At 33.6% G+C, this 22,280-nt stretch overlaps 4 protein-coding genes and 1 long non-coding RNA gene across 7 annotated transcripts; 2 read left to right on the forward strand and 3 right to left on the reverse strand.

The window, feature by feature from the left end:
- Positions 1-230: 230 nt before the first annotated feature.
- Positions 231-3,095, reverse strand: LOC106164231 (coiled-coil domain-containing protein 97). Of its 2 annotated transcripts, none has more exons than XM_013542078.2 (5): positions 2,934-3,095; positions 1,732-2,370; positions 1,405-1,474; positions 1,114-1,234; positions 231-689 (listed from the first exon to the last, which is right to left on the reverse strand). In XM_013542078.2, exons 2-5 carry the CDS (start codon positions 2,290-2,292, stop codon positions 560-562), a joined length of 882 nt encoding a protein of 293 aa, XP_013397532.1. In that variant the 5' UTR covers positions 2,293-2,370; positions 2,934-3,095; the 3' UTR covers positions 231-559. The 2 variants fall into 2 exon arrangements, with proteins under 2 accessions (XP_013397532.1, XP_013397533.1); XM_013542079.2 differs by having other exon boundaries at positions 2,879-3,015.
- Positions 3,041-5,691, forward strand: LOC106164232 (uncharacterized). The gene is made up of 4 exons (XM_013542080.2): positions 3,041-3,214; positions 3,731-3,812; positions 4,364-4,424; positions 4,583-5,691. Exons 1-4 carry the CDS (start codon positions 3,170-3,172, stop codon positions 4,716-4,718), a joined length of 324 nt encoding a protein of 107 aa, XP_013397534.1. The 5' UTR covers positions 3,041-3,169; the 3' UTR covers positions 4,719-5,691.
- LOC106157782 (G patch domain-containing protein 11) lies at positions 5,491-10,919 on the reverse strand. Its single transcript, XM_087003781.1, has 8 exons — positions 10,752-10,919; positions 10,132-10,206; positions 9,476-9,699; positions 8,935-9,067; positions 8,477-8,597; positions 7,745-7,897; positions 6,999-7,080; positions 5,491-6,799 (listed from the first exon to the last, which is right to left on the reverse strand). The coding sequence occupies exons 2-8, from the start codon at positions 10,188-10,190 to the stop codon at positions 6,735-6,737; spliced, it is 837 nt and encodes a 278-aa protein (XP_086859907.1). The 5' UTR covers positions 10,191-10,206; positions 10,752-10,919; the 3' UTR covers positions 5,491-6,734.
- LOC106177229 (protein YIF1B) lies at positions 10,830-21,896 on the forward strand. 2 transcript variants are annotated; one of them, XM_087003780.1, is made up of 9 exons: positions 10,830-10,984; positions 12,504-12,629; positions 18,865-19,046; positions 19,249-19,353; positions 19,618-19,690; positions 19,881-19,938; positions 20,149-20,304; positions 20,639-20,732; positions 20,994-21,896. In XM_087003780.1, the coding sequence occupies exons 1-9, from the start codon at positions 10,957-10,959 to the stop codon at positions 21,177-21,179; spliced, it is 1,008 nt and encodes a 335-aa protein (XP_086859906.1). In that variant the 5' UTR covers positions 10,830-10,956; the 3' UTR covers positions 21,180-21,896. The 2 variants fall into 2 exon arrangements, with proteins under 2 accessions (XP_086859906.1, XP_086859905.1); XM_087003779.1 differs by having other exon boundaries at positions 10,848-10,990.
- Positions 16,493-18,217, reverse strand: LOC147763392 (uncharacterized). Its single transcript, XR_015332757.1, has 3 exons — positions 17,943-18,217; positions 17,508-17,563; positions 16,493-17,002 (listed from the first exon to the last, which is right to left on the reverse strand). It is a non-coding gene; the product is annotated as an uncharacterized LOC147763392 (long non-coding RNA).
- Positions 21,897-22,280: the final 384 nt, after the last annotated feature.

A 22,280-nucleotide genomic window follows, 5' to 3' on the forward strand; every position in this document is an offset into this window, starting at 1 on the left:
AGGCACGTAAGACAGACTAAGTAAATGTGAGGTTTAAAACAAAAACTTCTACATAAATATCATCAGTAAACAGAACTTTTTCATCAAAATTAAAATATGTGAATTATTTAATTGCAGTGACTATACCGACATACACTCTTGTAAATCCCAGTAAAGGGTATTTTTCCAAGGCCACAAGACATCACATTTGGATTCACTCAAGAAACAAGAAAGGGTAAAGAGGCTAGTCATATTATCTGTAAAACATTTTATTTTCTTTACAAGTTTTACTAGAAGCATTGTATGATTATTATGGTAACATTTGTCAATCTGCTACATCAGTTCTGATCCTTTGGGTAATACACCACTGCTGCAATCCTCTTACAACACAGATGCAATAAAAAAAGATGGGCAGTGCTGTTAAACTGCATTTCTTTCCAGCAAAAAGCATTAACCAGGCAAAAAATTCCCATCATTGCATGTAAGTCAAAGCAGTACTTATTTAAACATCCAGAATAAGTAAATGGATATCAACAACTCCAAGGATTTGTAAAAAAAAAACTTGTTTTCATGCAGGGAATCATACAGTTTCCATGTCATCATGGCTTTCAATAAGTAAATCATCTGGTTCTTCCTCATCAAAGTATTTTTCCTCTTCATCGTGTTCCCGGATGTCTAGAGAGTCATATTCTGCATTTGTGTCCACTTTACTGAAAATGAATAAACAGAGATTTCTGATACATAAACAAACTCTACTATTTCAAAGTAAATTGTTATTTGATGTAATTTAAACAATGGCTTTAATAACAGGGATATATTAATTAGGTCATAATACCATAAGTTACATTAAATTTTCATATGTTGTTGTAAAGTTCAGGTAGATTTAGTAATCTGATTTGCCCACTCAATGAATTTTGTTATAATTCATTAACATCAAAGATATGATAGATGAAATTTGATCATAAATCAATAGAGAATGTCAAAAATTTACTTTTACAATAAAAAAATTTACAATTAAATTGAGTCAGGTAATTTTGTATGTATTTGTCTTTGTCTTGCATTATGTAATCTAAATGTATATGGGCTTTAGTTTTCAAGTCATGTCAATCATTCAAATACTTTGGTTTCATTTACCTATAATCAAAATCTTCATCTTCTCCATTCATAAATCTCTCTTTCATTATGTTCAAAAATTCTTCCTTTAACAAGTTGCGTTCAGCTTCTGGAAGATTTTCCCTGCCATCTTTACTCTGACCTGGAGTAAGGGAAAATAGAAAAATTAAATTGCTTTCTAACAAAATAAAATAAAATAAAGAAGAATTTGTGTCTGAGCAAGATATTCTTTTTTTTCTGATGGTGAGAAGAAATACTGAATTTTGATATTAAATCAATGATATCTATACAAGGCATGTTAACTAGTCTTACCATTATCCATTTCAAGTTCTTCCTCACATTCGTCCTCCTCCTCCTCTTCACTTTCCTCACATTGGTCATTCTACAAACATGCCATAAGAAATGTATTTTCAATAAAATGTCAACAAAATGGAATTTCTTAGAAATACCAATGGTTTTTACATTTGTGCATAACTGAATAACAGCAACTTTACCTTCAAGTATGCAACAAAATATCATTTAGTATTTCAAGATATTTAGTATTTCAAGATATGAATTTAACCTTAAAAGGAAAAATTACTTTTCTCTTCAGTTCCATGCAGTAGCTGTGTATAGATAGCAGTATCACATAATACATACCTCTATTTCTTTTTGTTTGTAGTACAATTCATTCTGAAGCACTATTCCTACATGGTCCATTAAAATGTGTGAAAACCTACAGTCTGCTCTATCAAATGTCCCTGCCTTTTCTTGAATTTCTTCTTCAGTCAAATATTGGCCAATCATCTGTTCATACAATAATGGATTCCTAGATTTCATTTCCTCCTCTGAGAAGTATTCCCCATCCTCTATAAGTTTTTTCATTGCTTCATACCTCCTGTTTTTGATTATGGTTTTACTCTCTTTTTTACTGAACTGTTTTCTTAACTCTTTCAAATGAAAATCTACTTCATAGTTTCCTTTAAAATTTTCAAAATGAGACACATCTTCTTCTAGCATATATTTACCAAACCTAGAGAGGAATGTTGCAGGGTTTTTTGCATAAATTTCTCTAGCTATATCTGCTTTCTGTGACACTGTGAGGTCTGGTTCTCCTCTTTGCTGATGTTTAAAGTGTGCGTTGGTGGTGCCAAGTCTGTTGCACATATCATCAACAGTTGTGTTGTTGGTTTCCATAAGTGAACATATACTTTTTGCCATATTCCAGTGTTAAAAAGGAACTAGATGCAATTTAAATTTTTTGACTGATGTCCACGAGATTCACTCCTTTGTCCAGTTCTGGAATGAATTAAAATACTGCATTTAATCAAAATTGAAACATGCATTGAAAACAGTTGCCCATGTAGAGAATGACTATGTTATGGCTATATGCTAGTAGTATATGTGGAATATTCTGATAAAGAACCAGTTTTTGTTTAAACTTTCCTACTTTCAGATGTTAAGGGAACTTTATACATGTTTTTAGGGTTACAGCAGAATTACATGTGCAGGTAGACTGATATTGAAGGAGTCATGGTCTTTAAGCAGTGTTCATAACTAAACAAGCTCTGTCCTAAAGTAAACCCCCCGTTTTTGAGGTCAATTTAGCAGAAGTATTAAAAGTGATACTATAGTAAATACTTATACATCTATATTTAAATATTTGTAATTTTATTATGGATTGCACTTTAATACTTGGAAGCAATGCAAGTTTGCTAACAACTGTGGTATATATATCTCGATCAAAAATTAAGATATAAAAAGCTTTTTAGAATTGCCTTCTTTGACTACAGTTTCGGCAACGTACATTTTTTGGCAGAGCACATGTCGCGCTACATTCAAACGGGTGGATCTTTACGTACATGTACGTCTGGATTCATCAGTGTTTCCTACTGCAGCATTTCCCATATAACATGTTGTTCTTCTGCTCGTGGAGGCAAAAATATTGCATCCAATCAAATCTGGCGTTTCAACGCATTTCGTAAACGACAGCCATCCAAAATTGTGATTGTAAGTGATTTCGGTTTCAAAGGTGAAGGTCAGAAATGAACACATGTTATGACATTTACAGGATTTACGCTAGGAGAGGTGATTTATAATGGGTTTCTATAGTGATGCAAAAGAAAGGTGGAAGAAGTTCTATGTAAGTATATAATAACGTCTTAAATACTGCTATTAAAGAGTGTGCTTGCATAAATCTGAAATCATCAGATCTGATAATGCAGTATGCAAAGATAAGTGTACACGCACATTAATTGCCTATCGGCACCTACTGTAGGCTGTAGCCTGTAGTCTACCAGTATATTTTTATTTCATTATAAATGTATTGTGTCGATTACTGAAGCAAGCCCAAGGGCTTATGTAATTCCAACTTTTTGGTAATTCCGTACTGAAGATTTGCTGGTGGTTATGTAAGTAACACTAGTACTAGTTATTTATGTTACATGGAAACACAGCGTTATTAATATTAATAAATAATATTAATTATTGACATTATTGATATAAAGTTAATTACTCCCTTTCGTAGATTTCTAGATACTAGTATACTGTTGGTGTATTTTCTGCGGTTGGTTTCCATCTAGATTTATGAAAAGTTCCAGAAACATAAAATACATTGTTTCATATACGAGGTTTATCAAAGCCATATTTTCATTGTCAGCAATCACCTTGTGGGAAAGGCTGTCTGAAACATGGAGTTACGGGTGCAGCTGTTGTAGGGCTTGTTGCATTTCTTGTACGTGGTAAGTGGATCCAATTATATCTTACTGGGTAGCAAAGACAGTTCTGGTGTTTAATGAAATTGATAATTTAAAAATAGAATTGAAACAAAGAAGCAGATTTTTCCTACAGGTCAAAAGACAAACATTTCAGAGGGTTTTGTTATTCCTGTGACCTCTCCCCTTTAAAAGATACCTGTTAAATATACCTGTCCATTCTTAAAAAATGTTTTAACAATATTTGTTTAATAATTTTTTCTTATAACATTAACTTGAGGGTAGGGAATACCTTTTGTGTTCTGCGTGATTGGCGTGATGCGTTATTTCAGCCCAATATTCTGCGTGAAATGTGATTCAGGAATTCTTGGTGATTGGCCTGAATATATCTTGGTGATTGGTGAATGAGCGGTTTGATCTTGGTGATTTTTTTTTGGGGGGGGGGGAGTATTCCCTACCCTCCAACTTGTACACAGGAGTAATACATTCTTCCTTACAATTTTATCAAACCATGTACTAGTGGTTTTGTGATGAGAAATTGGGTCTGATTTCATGTGAAGTACTTCTTTTCATTTCAGGAACAACAAAAAGTGTTTTGTACACCATTCCTGCATTTGCTGTTGTTACAAATACCTCACTGTAAGTTTGCCTTTTTTCTGCTTCATTGAAAATTTCTAAATTGGATGTTTCTTAGATAAAAAGTAGTGAAATACAGTTCTTTTTTAAGAAACAAAGTTAATAAAAATGATGAAATGTGCAAGCTTGGTTTTAGCTCCTGAATTTTCTTATACTTTCAGTATTTATTGTGAATATCAAACACGGAAGGCTAACCAAAAACTGTTATCTCAAGGGCGTTTCATAGAAAGCTTGCCAAAATATGTAAGAAAAACAAAAAAGCAAAATGCAGAGGGAAATGAAAGTAAGGAAACGTGAAACATGAACAACACATAAAAGATAAAAAGTGGACAAAAATTCTAAACTGAAGGATGTTTTTGATTCCTTACAAGGGATAATAACGGTGTGTAAGAACAGACATAAACATGACTTTTTAGAAAAGTACCTGGGGTAGCGCTAACACTCGCCAATTTAGCCGAATGCTAAAACTGACTTACATTGGCTAAAGAAAAATGGCTTGATTTGGCTTATTTTAGTCAAATTATAACCATTTGGATAACAAATTGACAAAAAAAGTGGTGATTTGGCTAAGCGAAAAAAATTGCTAGTGCTACCCCAGAGTACAATGTGCTGGACAGGATTTCATAGAAAGTGTGCTGCGTTATTCCAAAGTTGTCTTTTGTTATGGTCATTAAAGTAAATTTGCTAGGCTCAAATACCACATATATATACTGTTAATATATGATTTTAGTTATATTTAGGGGTTTAATATAGCAAAAAAGGTTGTTACAATTTGACAGCTTATGAAGACTTGGGAATGTTTTCAAATCTTTTTAAATACATTTTAATATTTTTAATAAAATTCCTGCCTATTATTGAATACTTTGTTAAAATATCAAAGCTTATGAATACTTGAGAATGCTTTCAATTTTTTTTTTTTTTTTGTTAGATTTGGATGAGAAAAACAGTACAACAATGTTGTTTAGTAGACATACCTATGCTGAACGTCAAAAAAAAAAAGAAAATTAAGGTTCATTTGCATATAAAATACAATACAATGGACAACAACATGTAAGAAAAAATATTAAAATTTTGGCTGTAATAATTTATTTTTATTTAATAATATTACTTATCACATAATGTATAAAAGTAAAGTAATTTGGAAAAGTAGTGGGGTTTATAATCCTAGCACTCTATTTATACTGTATGCTGTCAGCCACAAAGGCTCTTGAAAAAAAGAGAAGCCTTCATGACATGAATGTTCAGTTCAAATAAAGCAATAAAATTCCAAGGAGGATATGATTTTCCTTTATGGTAAATCTCCAACATGACAAATGTCATTTTCTAGATGTATGATGATGAGCACTTGAATGAAAAATTTGTGATAAGTCCAGACAAAATTGATAAGTTGGTTAATGTGCTGCAACTCTGTAAAGCGGGTTAGCAGATAAAATTGTTTTTGTATTTTATACATGCAAAGTTTAATGCCAGCTAAATGCCAGGCTTGGTCATTTATTTTAAGAGGGCTGAAATCAATGTCAAAACCACAGTGTTCCATTTTACTGTGCAAAAACTATAGCATTAAGGTTTTCCCCGTGATCTATGTTTAAATTTTCCACTTACTAAGCACCTATCCAATGCATTTTTCTCATTTGAAAAAAGATAGGTGCAAAACATTTGATTTCCCCAAAAGTAGTATGGGTGGGTCTCATTGGCCAACTTACCAATTTTGTCTGGCTTAAAGACAAATGGTTAAAGGGATAACAACTGCTCATTTTGGCCAAAAAATGAATTTTCCTGGGGTAAAGGACAATTTTCCCATACTTACCAATGGTTAATGAATCCAGTTCCACATTCAATGTTAGTCCCTGTTTTTTTTTTTTTTTTTTCAAAAAAGTTTGCTTTTTTGTAATTATCTCTTAAGAGATTATTACAGAGTGTAGCCATCTATGGAGGTTACGTGATGTGATGGCAAGCAGAAATTCCAAAATAATTGTGTTAACCGCCGTTTTGGTTGTAAAATAGAACTTATTATATTTCTATGAGTTGTTTACAATGTATTTATTGTGAAATAAGGATATCTTACGAACAGTTGTTATCCCTTTAATAAAACAGGCTCTCACAAATATGTCCTTGATCCAAAAGATACCTACACAACAAATGTCCTCATTTTTGTCCATTTGTTTTCAGATTCACCTCCCTGCTTCTGTGTTTTATAACAATGAGTCTGTCATTTTCTTAACACATTAAGCATGTTATTAAGCTGCCTCATTGCACTCTGCTTTCGTTCAATTGTAAAACATGGCAAAATGGTTCAAATAATTTTCCAGACAGTCATATGAAATCTTTATGTGCTTCAGAAGATGGGCCTGGACAGTTTGTTCTCATGTCATCTGAATCTGAAAACATAACAGGCATGTTACTATACTTGTAAGTAAAATTATTACTTATACAGAGAATCAGTAAAAGCATAATTCAATATTATTTAAAGACAACTTGAAAACATATTTTAAGCTTTCCCTTCAATAAAAAATGCATTTGTACACTTCACTGAATTATTTCTGACAGAACTTTTTGATTTTGTGTTATCTTGTTTACCTTCAAATGCAGTTCCACACCAAACACAATACATGTGTGTATTTCTCAAATACAGAGTAAGAATCTCCAGTTTTGCTGTAGGCTGGAAGGATGTAATACAAACAGATGAAAGATGTAAATAAATAAATAAATTAAAAAACTAATGGGTTATTCTACAGTGTTTTCAATTATATTACATCCTGTTTCTTTTAAACCACTCTCTGTCCCTATTACAAATTAACTTTAACATAGAATGGAGACCTATATTTTTTTGTTCTATAAATTAATTTGGAGACCAATATTTTTTTGTTCTATAAATTAATTTAAAGGCTTTTTGGAGAGGGAAAGATTTCAAAGATAGGAAAATATGTACCAATAAATCTTAAGGCGATAATAATTGCAACTAGACATCCAACCTTGGCAAGTTCTTTGTAAATCAACTTTATGAAACGCAAATGACTGCTAATTAAATATTATGTCTGAGTGAGCAATAGCAGACTTGTCCAGTGCAGAATACATTAAGCAGATATCCCCAGAATCCAAACCTACAATAACAGTGCTTTTTTATACACTACTTTATCTTTTAAGTTACTGATACAAAATGTAGGAAAGTCACTTCTCATTTCATCACCCGAATTCGACTTTCACTCATTCACGCATTTATTTTCAAACCAATAATAACAATGCAAATTATGGTGCACTGGAAAAGATCAGGTAAGTTAATTATATCAAATATATATACAGTCTACCATGAAAAAGAAACTTACCTCCAACTCATCTTCTTCATCCTCTTCCTGTTCTTCTCCATCTTGATCCTGAACCTCAAAACTATAACCTTCTCCCTCCTCTAGGTCATATGTTTTTTTCTTAGGTAAACTTGCTACAGGCCAGAAAAACTGTTCGGCTGGTTTTTCTAAACCCTATGAAAATAAAAGTAAAAATTTAATATTATGACAATATTGCATTTGAGGAAAAACTTTGAATCTAAGTGGCCACAATCATTTTAATACACCAAACAGGTTAACCTCTGTTTGGAACAAACATAACTGACTAGATTCTATCTGTCCTGTGGAGGAAACTCCGAGAATAAATGAAGCATGAAATGTCAGCAAAACTCTTCATGAACAAAATCACTGGCCTCAGCAAACTGAGGTTCCAACAAACAGGAGTACAAACTGTGTCACTAACCAATCCTTAATCCTCCCACAGGCGTCCACAGTGATGAAAACAGATGAGAGATGATGAGTACATCTTTTTTCTAAATAGGTCACCCCTGGTGCTGAAGCTCATTATGTCTAAAATTTTATCAACATATCCATGTAGGTGAGATTCCACTGATACTGTATATCTTTTTTTTTGTTAGTTCTACATCTACATATGTATATGGCAACTAATGACAACCTAATGACAAGTCTAATATTTCAAAGGTCAATACATTTTAAAGACATTATGTAAATTTCTTCCCCAAAATGATATTTCTTTCATTTCACTTTGCTCACCTTCTCAGAGTCTAATTGCTCACAGACTTTTTGACTCTTATGCAAATCACTTTCAATATGTCTATCTGCAACCTTGCTGCTCATTCTGGTCCTGAAATTGCCTTGTATTTCCTTCTCCTGCCTACATACCATATTATTGAAATAAAAAAGTTTAATAAAGGAATGCAAACAGTACCTGTCTTTTAATTCAGTGTTTATATATGATGCTCCAACATGCTTTGAAAATCATCATATAAGATGAATGCATCTTTAACTTAACTAATTCAAAGGAACTGTTTTGAAGTAAACCTTGTCTAGTAAATGTAAATCTTGTGTCTACTTATAATAACAAAGAAAATATTACAATTCATTATAATCTAGCATTAGCAAAAGCAACTATAATAGGCAAAGCAAAATGGAACTACTGAGAACAAGAATATGGGACCTTATAATTTGTGTCATATTAAAACACTGTGTACCGCATTCTTTTTTGCAACATAAAGGCTTGCAATGCCTGGGATTCGGCTTGTTTTCTCTTCATTTCTGAACTCCTGCCAAGTCCACTTCTGTCAGCTTTGACCTCAATGGGAATAGGGTTTGCACGGCCATCACCTGACAAAAGAAAAAAACTTAACATGCTATCAAACAACATAAAATAAGTTGAATCATTTGGAGTGTATATGTGTTAGAATAACAGACCCCACATCCAATGTATAACATCTTCTTATACACATTAAATATTTATAAAAGTAACTAAAAAAGCAATAAAAATATTTGTAAATTAGCATATATATAATGGCACTACAGTAACTGCATAAGTTAATTTGAAGTAAAGCATGTATCACAACTAGTACTGATATACACAACTAGTACTGTAGTTATTTTCTGCAAACATAAGATTTGATATATTTTGAAATGAGGAATATATTGCGTCCCAAGTCCAATTTCACTAAATCTTCAGTGCCTCCAGCTCTGTAGTAGCTGGGAATACAAATGTACAATAATTATCAATCCATTTACCTTTTTTCCCAATACCTGCTCCTGGTTTATAACCCATTTTCTTTAACAATGCAAAACCTTTGTTTTCACTGCTGATTGCATTTTGCAGACCTTCCTCCCTTTTTTCTGCTTCTATGACCTTTTTTGGTTTAATTTTATTTTTTTCATTCAGTATCTTCTCTTTTTTCTCCTGCTGCAATTTTCTTGCTACATTTTTTGGCACAAGACCAGGTCTGGTGTCATTTCTGAAAATATTTTAAGACATTTTAATACTTCATCTTTAATACTGCATAAATCAACAGTGTTAAAAAACCCTCATATAATTTCATCCACTACGCACACTGTCTTCAAGATAAGGTTTATTTGTTGATGCTCACTAGCTACATGATCTGTGTGAAGTCTCCAACTTCTGAACCCGCTCCCAAAACTAGCCTCTGTCCCAAGCATTGGGATATAAGCCTTCGGAATCAATATCAAGGGAGCAGATTTAGGGAGACCTAAATAGGTTATTATTGGTGTGGACCTTCATAAGCATTAGTGGTCCTATTAATGGTGTTTGATATGAACGACCTGTGTTAGCTAATACCTAATAATACCTATCAGATATTTAGCTAAAACATACTGCATGAATTAAATGAAAGTCAACTTTAAGGGGAGAGAGAGAGAGAGAGACTCACAACCCTGCCAGAAATGCATCAGACATATAATCCTCTTCATCATCATCTGCAGATGCCATCAGTTGAACGTTTCATCTGAAGTGTGACAAATTTCCAAAGTACAACATGCTGCTTCCGGCTGAGTCACTGGAGACCTCGTTTTCAGGTGTAAACAATTCCACGTGACTATAGCGCCCCCCCCCCCCCAAAAAAAAAAGAAGAAAAAAACAACAAAAAAAAAAAAAAAAAAAATGTATATCAAGCACGCTCCGTAAATAAAAATAATATTGTAATGAAGATGAAATCCAGTTTGGAAGGGGGGGAGAGGTAGGGTTATATATTTGGTAGCAAACGGTAAATGGCAGTTGCCACACCCCTCCCCTCTCCCAGAGGAATTTTAAGAAAATCATTAGTTAAGTGTTGGTGTTTTCCTTTCTCCCAAACTATTATTCATGGAGTTACAATATATTGGTAACGTGTGTAAATTAATATTATAATTATAATTTCTATCGATTAATTTCCCTAAGCTTACAGCAAATTAAGTCTTCGTTTCAGTGAATTAACCTGCTAAAGTGTAATTTGAAGGCCTTCTGAAGCACCCTAATGCCTTTTTATAGCTTTTGGTCATGAAAATCACCTACAAGCGAATAAATCTGTGAAACATCAGTGTTGAATGCGAACCAGTGAGCAGACACAACGTTAATTTTTTCACTTCCGTTTCTAGTTTGGCATCGAGGCTCTCTGTCTGTAGGAACTTCCTGTTACAACTCCGCAAGCTGTCGTCAATCAGTGTAGTGTGTGAATTTTTTAATGGAAAACTGAGCGTTTGTCGTATTTTATCCCCAAATGGATGCTCCGTCCGGTTTCAGGCATCGTAAGTGTACGTCAGGTTTGTGGGTTTTGTTCTAAGTGGTGAAATATTTGCAAAAATCCCCGTTGAGTGTGGACACGTCACGCATCTTCGCTTTCGTCTGGTCGTCGCGGCACTAACGTCAGTAACAGTAACATTGCAACTTGTGCTAAAATGCGGCGCATGATGAATTCTGATATTGCTTGAATACACATAAGAAAATTTTGTTCGGTTTTAACCTCTCACGAGCTTCCAAAGCTGGTATTGTTAGAAAACTGTATTCTGTGTAGGGCAGACAAACTTTTCTAGGGAGGAGTGTCTTAAATGGAATAGATCTCCCTGTGTATCTTTGGATATCAATTGGTATGAGTGCTTTTAAATGATTTTGCAATACACAGGGCACTCCTTGAATGTGGTCTGCATTTTCTGTGCACGGTCGCATCTTACGTAATAATTTTTATATCAAAATGAAACGTATTAAAATATTAACAGAAATCATGCTTTGTGCATCAGTGATACAATACTCTAAAAAGCATATTTCCAAAACTGTATTGAAAAAAGCAGGAAAAAAGTTAAAAGACAAAAGAGATTTAATTGAATTTTGTATAAATACTGTAATGTTTTTGTCAAGCATTCTTGAATATAATTAATCTTAGAAACAGCCATACATTGTTTTAGAGGTGGTAATGTGATTCTCTCATGAGATACTGAAGTTAAGACATTTCCATGCAATGCAGGGAAGGCACATAATGTTAGCCAAATATTAAGCTGTATCTATACTTGCATATTAGATGTAGGACTTTTGGTGTGGACCTTTCCTAAATGTGTTGATGTTACTGAAGTGCTTTGTGAAAGCATTAGCTTAGAACATAAATTATTTGCTCACTCATGCAATCCATATTGGAATGTGACCAGTGCTTAGGCTTGTGCATGTACAACCTTTATATATGAAAGATTAATGTAAATATCTTATTTGTCTGCTCATTTTCAGATCTAGATATTCTTAGGGGATGTATTAGTAGTGATATCTTTTTAAGTTGAGCATTCTTTGCTAGCAGAAACGCCTCGCCTTTGAGAATCATTGATTGTATTTTGAAAAGAATAAAAAATTGTTCTTATGTTGTGAAGCATGCTGCAAAGTTGATTTCACCACTTGCATACCCTCTTACCTGGTTTTTACTACCTTATCTATCGTTTTTAATTTCTTTTTATCTTTTATCTTAATTAATAATGTTTTACTAATATTGGAATTCATTGATTTTAACTTGGAGTGTATCAAATTGTTTTAAGAAAGTATTATACAACATTACAAACTGATGTTAAAACTTCAAAAGCAGTGTTCATTTCCTTTTTTCATCAGATACTTTATTTACCAAATGTAAAATATTTAAAAACAGGCACTAGTATCTATCCTTGATTAGAACTATGTACTTTTTTATGTTTTAAAATATGTTTTAAAATGAAAATTGCCATAGTATTTGGTCCTCAGTGTATATAAATATAGGGGTACAAAGAAATGATCTTGTGTATTTTCATCTTCTAGCTGGTGGTGGCCCTAGACGTGGTCGAGGCAGACAGGCACGTGGTCCACAGAATCCACAGTTATTTCAAGATACCAGCACAGTACCACAACATCCCCAGGGAGGCTATGAGCAGCCACCAGGACCAGGTAATAGCTTGTCTTATTACTTGGGGAAAGAAAAAAAAACTTTGTGAAATTGTTTGATTTAATTTCGAAATTTTGAAAGAGTGGTCTGATTTAAAATGATGAATTGAACATTCCAAAATTCAAGCTCCAGTTCACAATACAACAATTGTACACTTTTTTTCCCAATTACAATATTTTGAATTTTTCAGTTTGACCTGAAGTAATTTTTAGAGATTTGAGTGATTGACACTGAGGACTCGTGACAAGTTAATCTTTTTGTTTATTACTTGGAAACTTTTTCTTGAGTTAACCTAGTCTGACCTTGCCATAATGGTGATATTTTGATTGTTGAAGGAAGTGGCATCTGGTTTGAATGAATAATATATTTGCTTTATAGATACCACATTGTCATCTGTCAATTCGGAAAATGAAGGTAGTTTCATAACATTGCATTGTCCAAACTGATAACATTAAAAGGACACAAAAGAGGATTTTCGCGCCAAAATTGATTTATCCCGATTTATCCCGAGGTTAACAGTACTTTTCTGCGATTTACCAACCTTTAATCTATCATTCCCGGCACTCGCCATCGCTCTGTAACATTTTTGGAAAATACAATAAAAAGAAAACCTCCGCTTAAGCGGAGGTTTACCAACAACCACCTCCATTTTCATTATTGAGCTCTCTAGACTTCCGGATATCGCGAGATTCTCGTATTGCGACCTAGTTAAAACTAGTTCAAGCTGCCGGGAAAGCACATGGAACAGGAGGCTGAATTAGTTGAGACTCCATCGAAGAAGGGAAGAAAGATAACAAAAAGAAAAAGGAAACACCCTTTACAAAAGTCAACACCAGAAAAATAAAATGCGCGTAAAACAGTGTATCAGCAAATGTACGACAGGCAAACAATAAACACCGGCGAGGAAGAAGGCAGATGAAAACCTGCTTGCATGGATGGCCATGGATACGAAGGATCGTCTGGCCGCGAAGTATTTACTGGATTTGTGAGTACCATTTACAATTATGTTTGAGATAAGACACCAGTAAAAATATTTATTAAGCACAGAGATTAATGTTTATTTACGTGTGTTCGTTGTATTTCTTTACGATTGTCAGGCTCGTCTGTCAAAATATGCCATGAAATTGTAACTAATATGAGTGGTATCGATGACAGAAATTGCAAGTGTGCTCATATGTCGACTCTGACAGGGTTTGAGTTAGTTTATAGAGCAAAGAAAGTTTAAATAAAAACGGACTTGGTGGGAGATACTAGTCTCGTTACATGTACATTACAATGACCAGGGCGAATTTTTTACTTACCGAGGGCACATTTCTTGTGCCTCTAACATCTAGGCATACCACAGTAATTAAGACATATGACCAAGATGCTATTTCTTTAGGCATCTAAATCCCAAAATGAATGTGCAGAAGCTGTTATTGTATCTAAGTTTAACTCAATGTTAAATGGAATGTCAACTATAATTGAAAATATCTTTGAGTAGTATTTTGATTTTATATTTTAAAGACAATTTGTCTCCTTTTTACATTAAAAATAAATAAATCAGAAAGGGGATATTGCATGTTTATGTTTGGTACATCTCTCTAATGTATTAAATAGTCCAGAGTAATAATTTAGATCATACAGTTTTAACTTTAGAGTCCAACCAGTATTTCGGAGATTAAACCAATATGAAGTGATCAAGAAACTTCAAAATTAAGTTGTAGTTAATACTAGTGCAGTTGAAGATGACAGTCTAGATAATTTAAGGTGATCATATTGAGAAAAATGGCATTTATACTTATTTCAGTTGAGTTTTATACTTATTTCAGTTATGTTTTTACATGATTTTTCTCAAACTTGATTATCTTATTTTATGTACTGTTGCTTTTTTTGGTTGCAGTATCAAGGTAACTTTTTCCTATGGGATGCCTGAGCTGGAAGAAGTGCAGATGGAAGAGGAGGAAGATGCTGAAGAAGAGGGAATTAAAGGATCCTGATGATCCAACATGGGACTAAAACATGTCTTTAGAGTAAGCAGAATTTTAATAAGCTGATATTCACTCCTCATATATTAGGCATTATAGGTGCATGATTTCTCTTTTATCAATTTTTTTTCCAAATTGGCGACACATAATGTAAACATAATACATGACTCTATTTCCTCCGTCAACTGAAACGAGCTAAGCTTTACCAAAGTATTGTGCGCTCAATTCTAGAATATGCCTGCCCTGTGTGGCATCCAGGACTAACTATAGAGCAATGCAAACTCTAAGAGACTGACCAAACACGTGCTTTGAAGATTATTTTCCCTGACCTACACTATGATGAAACCCTGAACCTGGCAAATATGTGTACTTTAGATAAACGAAGAGATCTGTGCAAAACTTTCTTTTACAAAAAAAACTGAATCCTCTGACAAACTGAATCACATCTTTATTGATCAATCCAATCGTCTTTTAAGATCAAACAATAGTAACAAAGTGCCACAATTTAAGACCGACATATTCTGATGCTCTTTTATTCTGTATGCACTTTTAAATTTCCAATAGTATTATGTTGTCTTTTATCCTAAGTACAATAATTTTAAAGTTCAATTAGCAGTCTTTTAACTCAGTTTTATTCAAGCAAATATTCACTTTATTTTCATTATAATTTTCTTAACACTATGTACAACTTCAACCCACTGGGTTGCAATCTTAATAAATTATTATTATTATTATTATTTTGATTTGCTTTTTTAGACCTTAAGGTTATGAGCAACTGCCAGTATGATGTCCTGAAGAAGAGTTTTTTACATGGAAGAGGAACTCCATGGCTCTCCACCAAAAAAAGAGGAACTTTTCTTGAGGGTCCAAAGCGGGGACGAGTTGGATAGTGAGAGACTTTTCCTGACTTTCGAGTGCTGCTTACAGGATATATTCAGTGAACTCATCTTGCCAATGTGACAAAGCATAATCTGCTGACTTCAAACCATCTAGCACTGACATGTATGCTATAATGCAGACAGATTGGAAATCAAGGCGGTCTTTCCTCCCAAACCTAAGTCATATGCCTGATATTGAGAATAAACCATTTTGGTCCAGCATTTACTTCTTAAATCTAAATGACATCAAATGTATTATGGAATATGGTACTGGTGGCATATTGTGATTTCAACTTGATTTTAAACCAGTGTGTTGTTAGATTTTGTAAGATCACCAGTTGCAGTTTTGTGACTTTGTTACAGCATAAAATTCTGTATTTGGCAAATGACTGCATGTCATTTCTTTTAAGACCTACAAAAATGGTTTGAGTGAACACTTGTGCCTGTATTCAATTCTCCACTCAGCCATTATTTAGAATTCATGCAGGGAAGCCATGCCTGTATTTTTTAAAGAAATATTTATACCTTTCTATTTATTCCCTGCACATCTTGGAAAAGTATGTGTGAATATCTTACCGATGAAACAATTTATGTTTGTGTAAGTTGGGTTGGTCCTTTCTTATGACACATCCCTTTGCATGGAGACTTTTGTGTCAGCTCACATGAGTCAATACACTGACAGAGAGGGGGATAATTTGTTGATCTGCAATCCTCATGGGTCTGCATGTACATCAGACTCTTAACATGATAGCCTGGCTATTAATAAGTCTCTCAAAAATGTTATCATACTATAATGTGTACTGCACAATGTGAAAGTTTGTGAATGCTTGAATAGAAGGCTTATTTATGAAGATGGCATTAATAAGTATGAAAATAATTATGCATTCTAGCTTACAAAATCTGTGTATGTCTTATTCATTACATGTGACAGGTAATAATAAAGATGATTTGGCCAAATTCCAAACTTATGTAGCAAACTTTGTTTATTCTTGTATTTTTGCCAAATATAAATAAAAGATGTTTCAATATTTAAACTTTTATTTCATTCATAATCTCTACCCAGTTAATGCTACATTGATACTGCAGCTTATGCTTTGTACATAAAAATATGTTAATTAATAATAACAGTTGGATAGTACATGTTGTTAATTTACTAAAGGGCTAGTTCTTAGAAAAACATGTTCGACATTAAAATATATTCTAAAAAAGTTTTCAAGAATTGCATTAGAATTGAATCTTTGGATGTATTTGACAAGATTATAAAATTATTGAAGAGTTGACAATGCCCAGAAAATAAAGGCCTTGAGGCTCTCGCTGATCTCAGTCTTGTCACTTTAAATACATGTACATGGGCATTATAATATAAAACTGTTCACTTGGTTTTGGTAAAAGGTGGTGAATCATGTGGTCATTGCTGCAAGTTTTTTGTAGCAGTCTTTTACACAACTTGTCACACCGACATTGAAGTGATGCAGTATTGTAAGATTGGAGTGCTTCCTGGTATTAGTTTTCCAGATATAACTTGAGACACTGTAATAGAAAAATTACATAAAATGGTTATAAAGAAAAATATGTACTGATATTATCATAACAGCACTATTCTTTAACAAAAATCAACAAATTAGAGGGCATGATCACTACATGATAACCAGCTTATAATAAAGAAGCAAGTCTGATTATGGCAAAAAAAAAAAAAAGAAAAAAATTAAATTTAAATATCTGTAGCTGCATTAAATCATAAAGGCCACAAGAAGAAATAACATAATCACACATGGTTTCAAAGAACTGATGTAAAAAAATTACACTAATATTCCCCACTTGGAATTAGAATTTTGACTAGCTAATTTCCTATAGTATAGTGCTTAACCGTACCAAATGGCACTGTTCACCCTCTAAAATACCAAAGTTTTAAGCAGGCCCAGGACCCCACGCCAACTAGGGGGGGTCGGCTTTGCATCTGCGGACCGCCCCCCCCCCCCCCCTTTCAAATAATCCTGGATCCGCCCATGTTATACTGCTAAAATTATTAACATACCTGATCTCTTCACTCGTGCTTGAAGGGGTGTATCACCCAATTCCTCCTCTGAAAGGCTAAAAAAATCATTCCTTATAATCATATTCATTGACAATATTATTAAATTTACAAATAAGCTAACGTAGTTACGTGTTGTACAAAGAACACCCTCTATCCCCACTATAGTACTCGAGTTACATCGCACATGTATATATCATGGGATTCCCCTGCGAGAATATGGTGTGAGGTTAGTCTGTAAGTACTGGTAGATGACCACATTGAGCAGAAAAGGGTATTCCTCCTGCTTTACAGACCTATATACCTCAGTGTGCGTTACCCGAGGAAACGTTAATTATTAGCAGTTATCTACGCTTTTTAACTTCCTCTGCCAGACATTTTGATTCCCACTTCCATCTTCCCATTTTAAAGTACTTTTGGTAAATATAACTCGCTTACCTGCAAAGATTCGGTGAGCAATTCCTCTTCTCCTTCACGTCCACGCTCACCTTCGAAACGACATGCTGTCTGCATTGTTTACATCTCGTATCTGAGTCGAGAAGCCGCGTTATTTCAAACTGTGTCAAGATGGCTGACGCCCGGGGTTCGAAAGTGGACGGTGAATATGATTCTTTTTTTCGATATTGATTAAGGCCATTTACCTGCCATTTTATGCTTTACCCATAGCAATTGTTCTCAGAAAAGTTAAAAAAGAAGCAATCCATGCACTAAAAAGGCGTTTTTAATCCTATTTTTTGTCCCTTTAAGCATGGTGCCTGTTTGCTTGAAGTTTGGAACTTAAATGCTAGAACTTAAGAGTATTTTATATATTACCGTGTAAAAAAATTAGTGCTTTTAGGCAGGATTCCTGCTGGGTGTTCTGTGCAGATATTGAAGGCCAAGGTTGTGTGGTATTTACCACTGAGCTTTATCTAGATGCTGGATAATTTGAGGGAAAATGAATATTTTTAAATATGATTTTACTTCTTAAACTAACCAAAATATTTACAGAAGGTTTCATTCTCTGTGAAAAAAAAATGTTATGTGACTTAAAGGGCTTTTTTAACAGAGGGTTAAAAATTGAAAAGCAGGGACAGAAATTAAATGGAGTTTAAAAGTTATTGGATTATTACTTAGATTTCATTTGGGTCATACTTGCAATGTACTGTGAAGATTTTAACATATTTAATTGGATATCACAAGAACAACATTTTAGATAAAGTAGAATATAAAAGTTTCATTGTTATGACTAAAATTTAAAGTAGCATAGATTTAAGGCTTATGTTTGGAGTTGTAGCATATCCAGTAAATTAAGTCAATTTATTTCCTTTTAACTCAAAACTTGTACTGTAGTATAATCATTTGAAAATCTATTTATAAGGCTATGGCCCACCTCCCCAACAGTATGCAGGAGGCTATGGTTCTCCCCCAGCACCAGGTTACTCTGGCAGTCCAGAACAACATTATATGGGACAACAGCTGTTCCAGGATCCTATGGCAGGCATGGCCATGCAGTATGGAACATCCTTAGCTGGACAAGGCAAAGATTTGGTGCAAAAAAATGTAAGTATTTTTATCCTATGTATATATCACAGGGCAGATCACTCCTACCAGCTAATGAACACTATTGGAAAAGATATCTGTTTGTTGAGGCAAGCGCTTCACCTTAGTTTAATGTTTGCAAACTAGAAAAGCACCCAGAGAGATTGGCAGCCTCTGCCAAGTCAGCTCAATTCTCATTACATATATCTTTTTTGTCTTACAGATTGAAAAGTATGTTTCAACTTCAAAAGTGAAGGATTACTTTGATGTGGACACTGTTTATGTATGCAAGAAATTAGGACTTCTTGTTTTTCCATTTACTCATACAGTAAGTTACCAAATACTTTTCAAGTTAGATATTAAGACTAGATTAGTTTTTAGTGACATTTTACATTATTTTTGACCCAATGGCCAAATTTGAATGAAAAGAAGACAAGTGTATCCGTGGACTGGATTTTCTTTGTTGAAACTAATCGGAGTAGCTGTGTATTTGAGTATTTGCAGAGCAGTTGTGATGAATGTAGTAATTTGCAGTTTTTGAAATGAAATGCAAATGTTATTTAAATGTTATCTTTATTTTAATTTAAACCAGGAATGGTCTGTACGGTACCAAGAACCTGTTACCCCAAGAATGGATATCAATGTGCCAGATTTATACATACCAGGTGAGATGAATGTATATTATTAAAGCTTTCTAAATATATTTTAAGTTTGTGTAAGAGGTATGATTCGTTTTAATAACAAATACAATTATTTAGGAGAAAAAGGGAGAGACAGAAAATGAGAGTTTATGTTAAATTTTAACATGCTTGCATCTTGTAAATTCAGATAATGTATATTATGTTTCATTTTCAGTTATGGCTTTTGTAACATATATTTTAACAGCCGGGGTGGCATTGGGAATTCAAAATAGGTAAGACAAATTTCAAGTTATTAAAGGCATACTGTTCCTGTAAATGAGAGAAAATTTTTGTGATTATATTTTACCTATTATTTAATAATAATAATAATAATAAATGGTTTCTTAAAAACCTTGCTTCTAATTAATCTGAGTGCTGTGTATATTTATTTTTGCAAAAGTCTTTTTGATACTTAGCTATATAATTACTGTCGTTATTTTCAGATTTACACCAGAACAACTTGGCATCCAGTCCAGTTCAGCACTTGTGTGGTTGATAATTGAGATGCTGGTCATATGGTTAAGCCTGTATATAACCAATGTACAGTCAGATATTAAATACTTGGATTTGGTGGCTTTTTGTGGATACAAATATGTGGGGTAATGTATAACTTTAATATCAGTTTCTGTCAGATATTAAAAATGGAATAGTACTCTGTAATAGGTCCAAAGAAATATTTATCGCAATTTAATGAAATTTAATGCCTATCAATAACTACAAAAGTGTTCACTGCATTTCTTCATTTGGAAACTTGAGCACAGGATGCTATATTTTGTTCCACATGCCACATTCTGCATTCACTGGCAGAAATAGAATTTTACTGAAGGGGGAGTGCAGTATGCTCAGGGATTGAAAGTGAAACTTCCCTGTTAGTTTTTGTGCATGATAACTTTTTTTATGTGACATCTAATGATCACAATATCAAATTTTCAGCATGATTCTAAGCCTAGTGGCAGGCTTGATATTCCACTCAGGGGGATATTATTTTGCTTTACTATGGAGCAGCCTCACACTTGCTTTCTTCTTGGTAAGTCAAATTTTTATATGATTGTTTTAAGAGGTTGTATTAAAATCATTCATCCCTCATATTTTCCAGTGTATTGCACATTTCATGTTACAAAAGAGTTTTCTTGTTTTTTAATTCCATTAGTGAAAACCCCCCCAATGCAAGATTCAAAAAAGAGCAAAAAAGTCTGATGCATATTTTCTTCAGTTTGTAATGTTCTAGCTTCAAAAGATTTTTTCAGACATGGGTTTTTAAACATATGTTTTTAACTTGTATATTTAGGTGCGGACATTAAAAATGAAAATTCTTGCACAGCCAGATGGTTATTCCCAAGGATCAGGATCAAAATCTGCATTATATATGCTGGTCTTCATAGCCCTGGTTCAGCCACTGTTTATGTGGTGGCTGACTAGTCATATTATGTTTGTCAAAGCTCCCATTGTCAATTTGTCTGGTGGACCTTACTGAAGTGGTGGAATCAATTGGAGACCTTATGATGTTTTATTGAAGTTAAACAGACTGTCTTTCTGTTTTGGGAAATAATTTTCCTCAAATATGCTTTGATACCAACTATGCTGGTTAGCATCATTATTAGAATTATGCAATGCTGTTATTCATATATCAAAGTATTGTAAAAAGTGTTCAAGTATTATGACATCTTCAAACGTTTAAGAGAATAGTTAGATATTTATTAGGGCTGTCAATACATTTAGGTCACAGTAGCATTCCTTGGTATAAAAGACAACCATGCTGCTGACAAATGAAGTTGAATTGGAATTGGAAACTCATCTTAATGAAAAAATGCACTATTGGCGTGTGAAATGAAAACCAATGGGAAAATGGATTTATTATGACGAAAACTTGCTAAAATATGAGTCGAAACAAGAACTACCAGTGAAGGGCTATTTGTTCACAGAAATGTAGACTTTTAAACTTACAATGGATATTACAAACCTTGAAATTTGATCTGCAGCTTCTCTTTTTATTTGATGTTTGGTATCTACTTTTCTGATGTCAGCAAAATTTGACTTGCTGTAGATAAATTATTTTATGAAAATTATTTTCCTTTTTGTCAACATGTATGGTTTAAATTGCCAAATGAGTTTATACATTTTAGTTCTCCCTGTATTTATCACAAAGCGCATGTTCAAAAACGTATCTAAATTAAATATAATTTAATGAAACGTCTTTATTTGTTTATATATTAACGTGATCACGAGTACATGCTACGATGCGCGGGGGGAGTGCTTTAACACTGAAAGAAACATTCAGGGTCAATCTCAACGTTTTTCAAGACTGAGATTGGCACTGAAATTTAGTGCAGATAATACCCGATTTCAGTACTGCACCGAGTCTTCAATTCACAATACGATCTATGTGTAAGTTGAAGGTGACTTCGTAACGCTTGTTGGCTTGTTGGTATTCATTTATCTGCTTTATGCTCCTGGGCACTTGGGTGTTGCATGCTGTCTTCCCTTAGATCGTAACATAAACGCCGCGTTTCTATTCGTTTCACTAGTTTTATTTTTCCAAGACAAAAGACAGTTGTTGTATTTTTTCAGCTGTTTG

This window comes from Lingula anatina, chromosome 2, assembly GCF_051362555.1.
Source record: "Lingula anatina isolate TDL-2025a chromosome 2, LinAna3.0, whole genome shotgun sequence".
NCBI lineage: Eukaryota > Metazoa > Brachiopoda > Lingulata > Lingulida > Lingulidae > Lingula > Lingula anatina.

Coding starts and splice junctions, on each gene's coding strand:
- LOC106164231 (XM_013542078.2), bottom strand. CDS start 2,292: ATGGCAAAAAGTATATGTTCACTTATGGAAACCAACAACACAACTGTT. Junction 1,475..1,731: donor ACAAACAAAAAGAAATAGAG/GTATGTATTATG, acceptor GCATGTTTGTAG/AATGACCAATGTGAGGAAAG. Junction 690..1,113: donor GATGAAGATTTTGATTATAG/GTAAATGAAACC, acceptor ATTCATTTTCAG/TAAAGTGGACACAAATGCAG.
- LOC106164232 (XM_013542080.2), top strand. CDS start 3,170: ATGGGTTTCTATAGTGATGCAAAAGAAAGGTGGAAGAAGTTCTAT. Junction 3,215..3,730: donor AAAGGTGGAAGAAGTTCTAT/GTAAGTATATAA, acceptor TTTCATTGTCAG/CAATCACCTTGTGGGAAAGG. Junction 4,425..4,582: donor GTTGTTACAAATACCTCACT/GTAAGTTTGCCT, acceptor TTATACTTTCAG/TATTTATTGTGAATATCAAA.
- LOC106157782 (XM_087003781.1), bottom strand. CDS start 10,190: ATGGCATCTGCAGATGATGATGAAGAGGATTATATGTCTGATGCATTT. Junction 9,700..10,131: donor GATGCATTTCTGGCAGGGTT/GTGAGTCTCTCT, acceptor AAATATTTTCAG/AAATGACACCAGACCTGGTC. Junction 8,598..8,934: donor ATGTTGCAAAAAAGAATGCG/GTACACAGTGTT, acceptor TATGGTATGTAG/GCAGGAGAAGGAAATACAAG.
- LOC106177229 (XM_087003779.1), top strand. CDS start 10,957: ATGGATGCTCCGTCCGGTTTCAGGCATCGTAAGT. Junction 20,305..20,638: donor TGTGGATACAAATATGTGGG/GTAATGTATAAC, acceptor TCAAATTTTCAG/CATGATTCTAAGCCTAGTGG. Junction 20,733..20,993: donor TCACACTTGCTTTCTTCTTG/GTAAGTCAAATT, acceptor TTGTATATTTAG/GTGCGGACATTAAAAATGAA.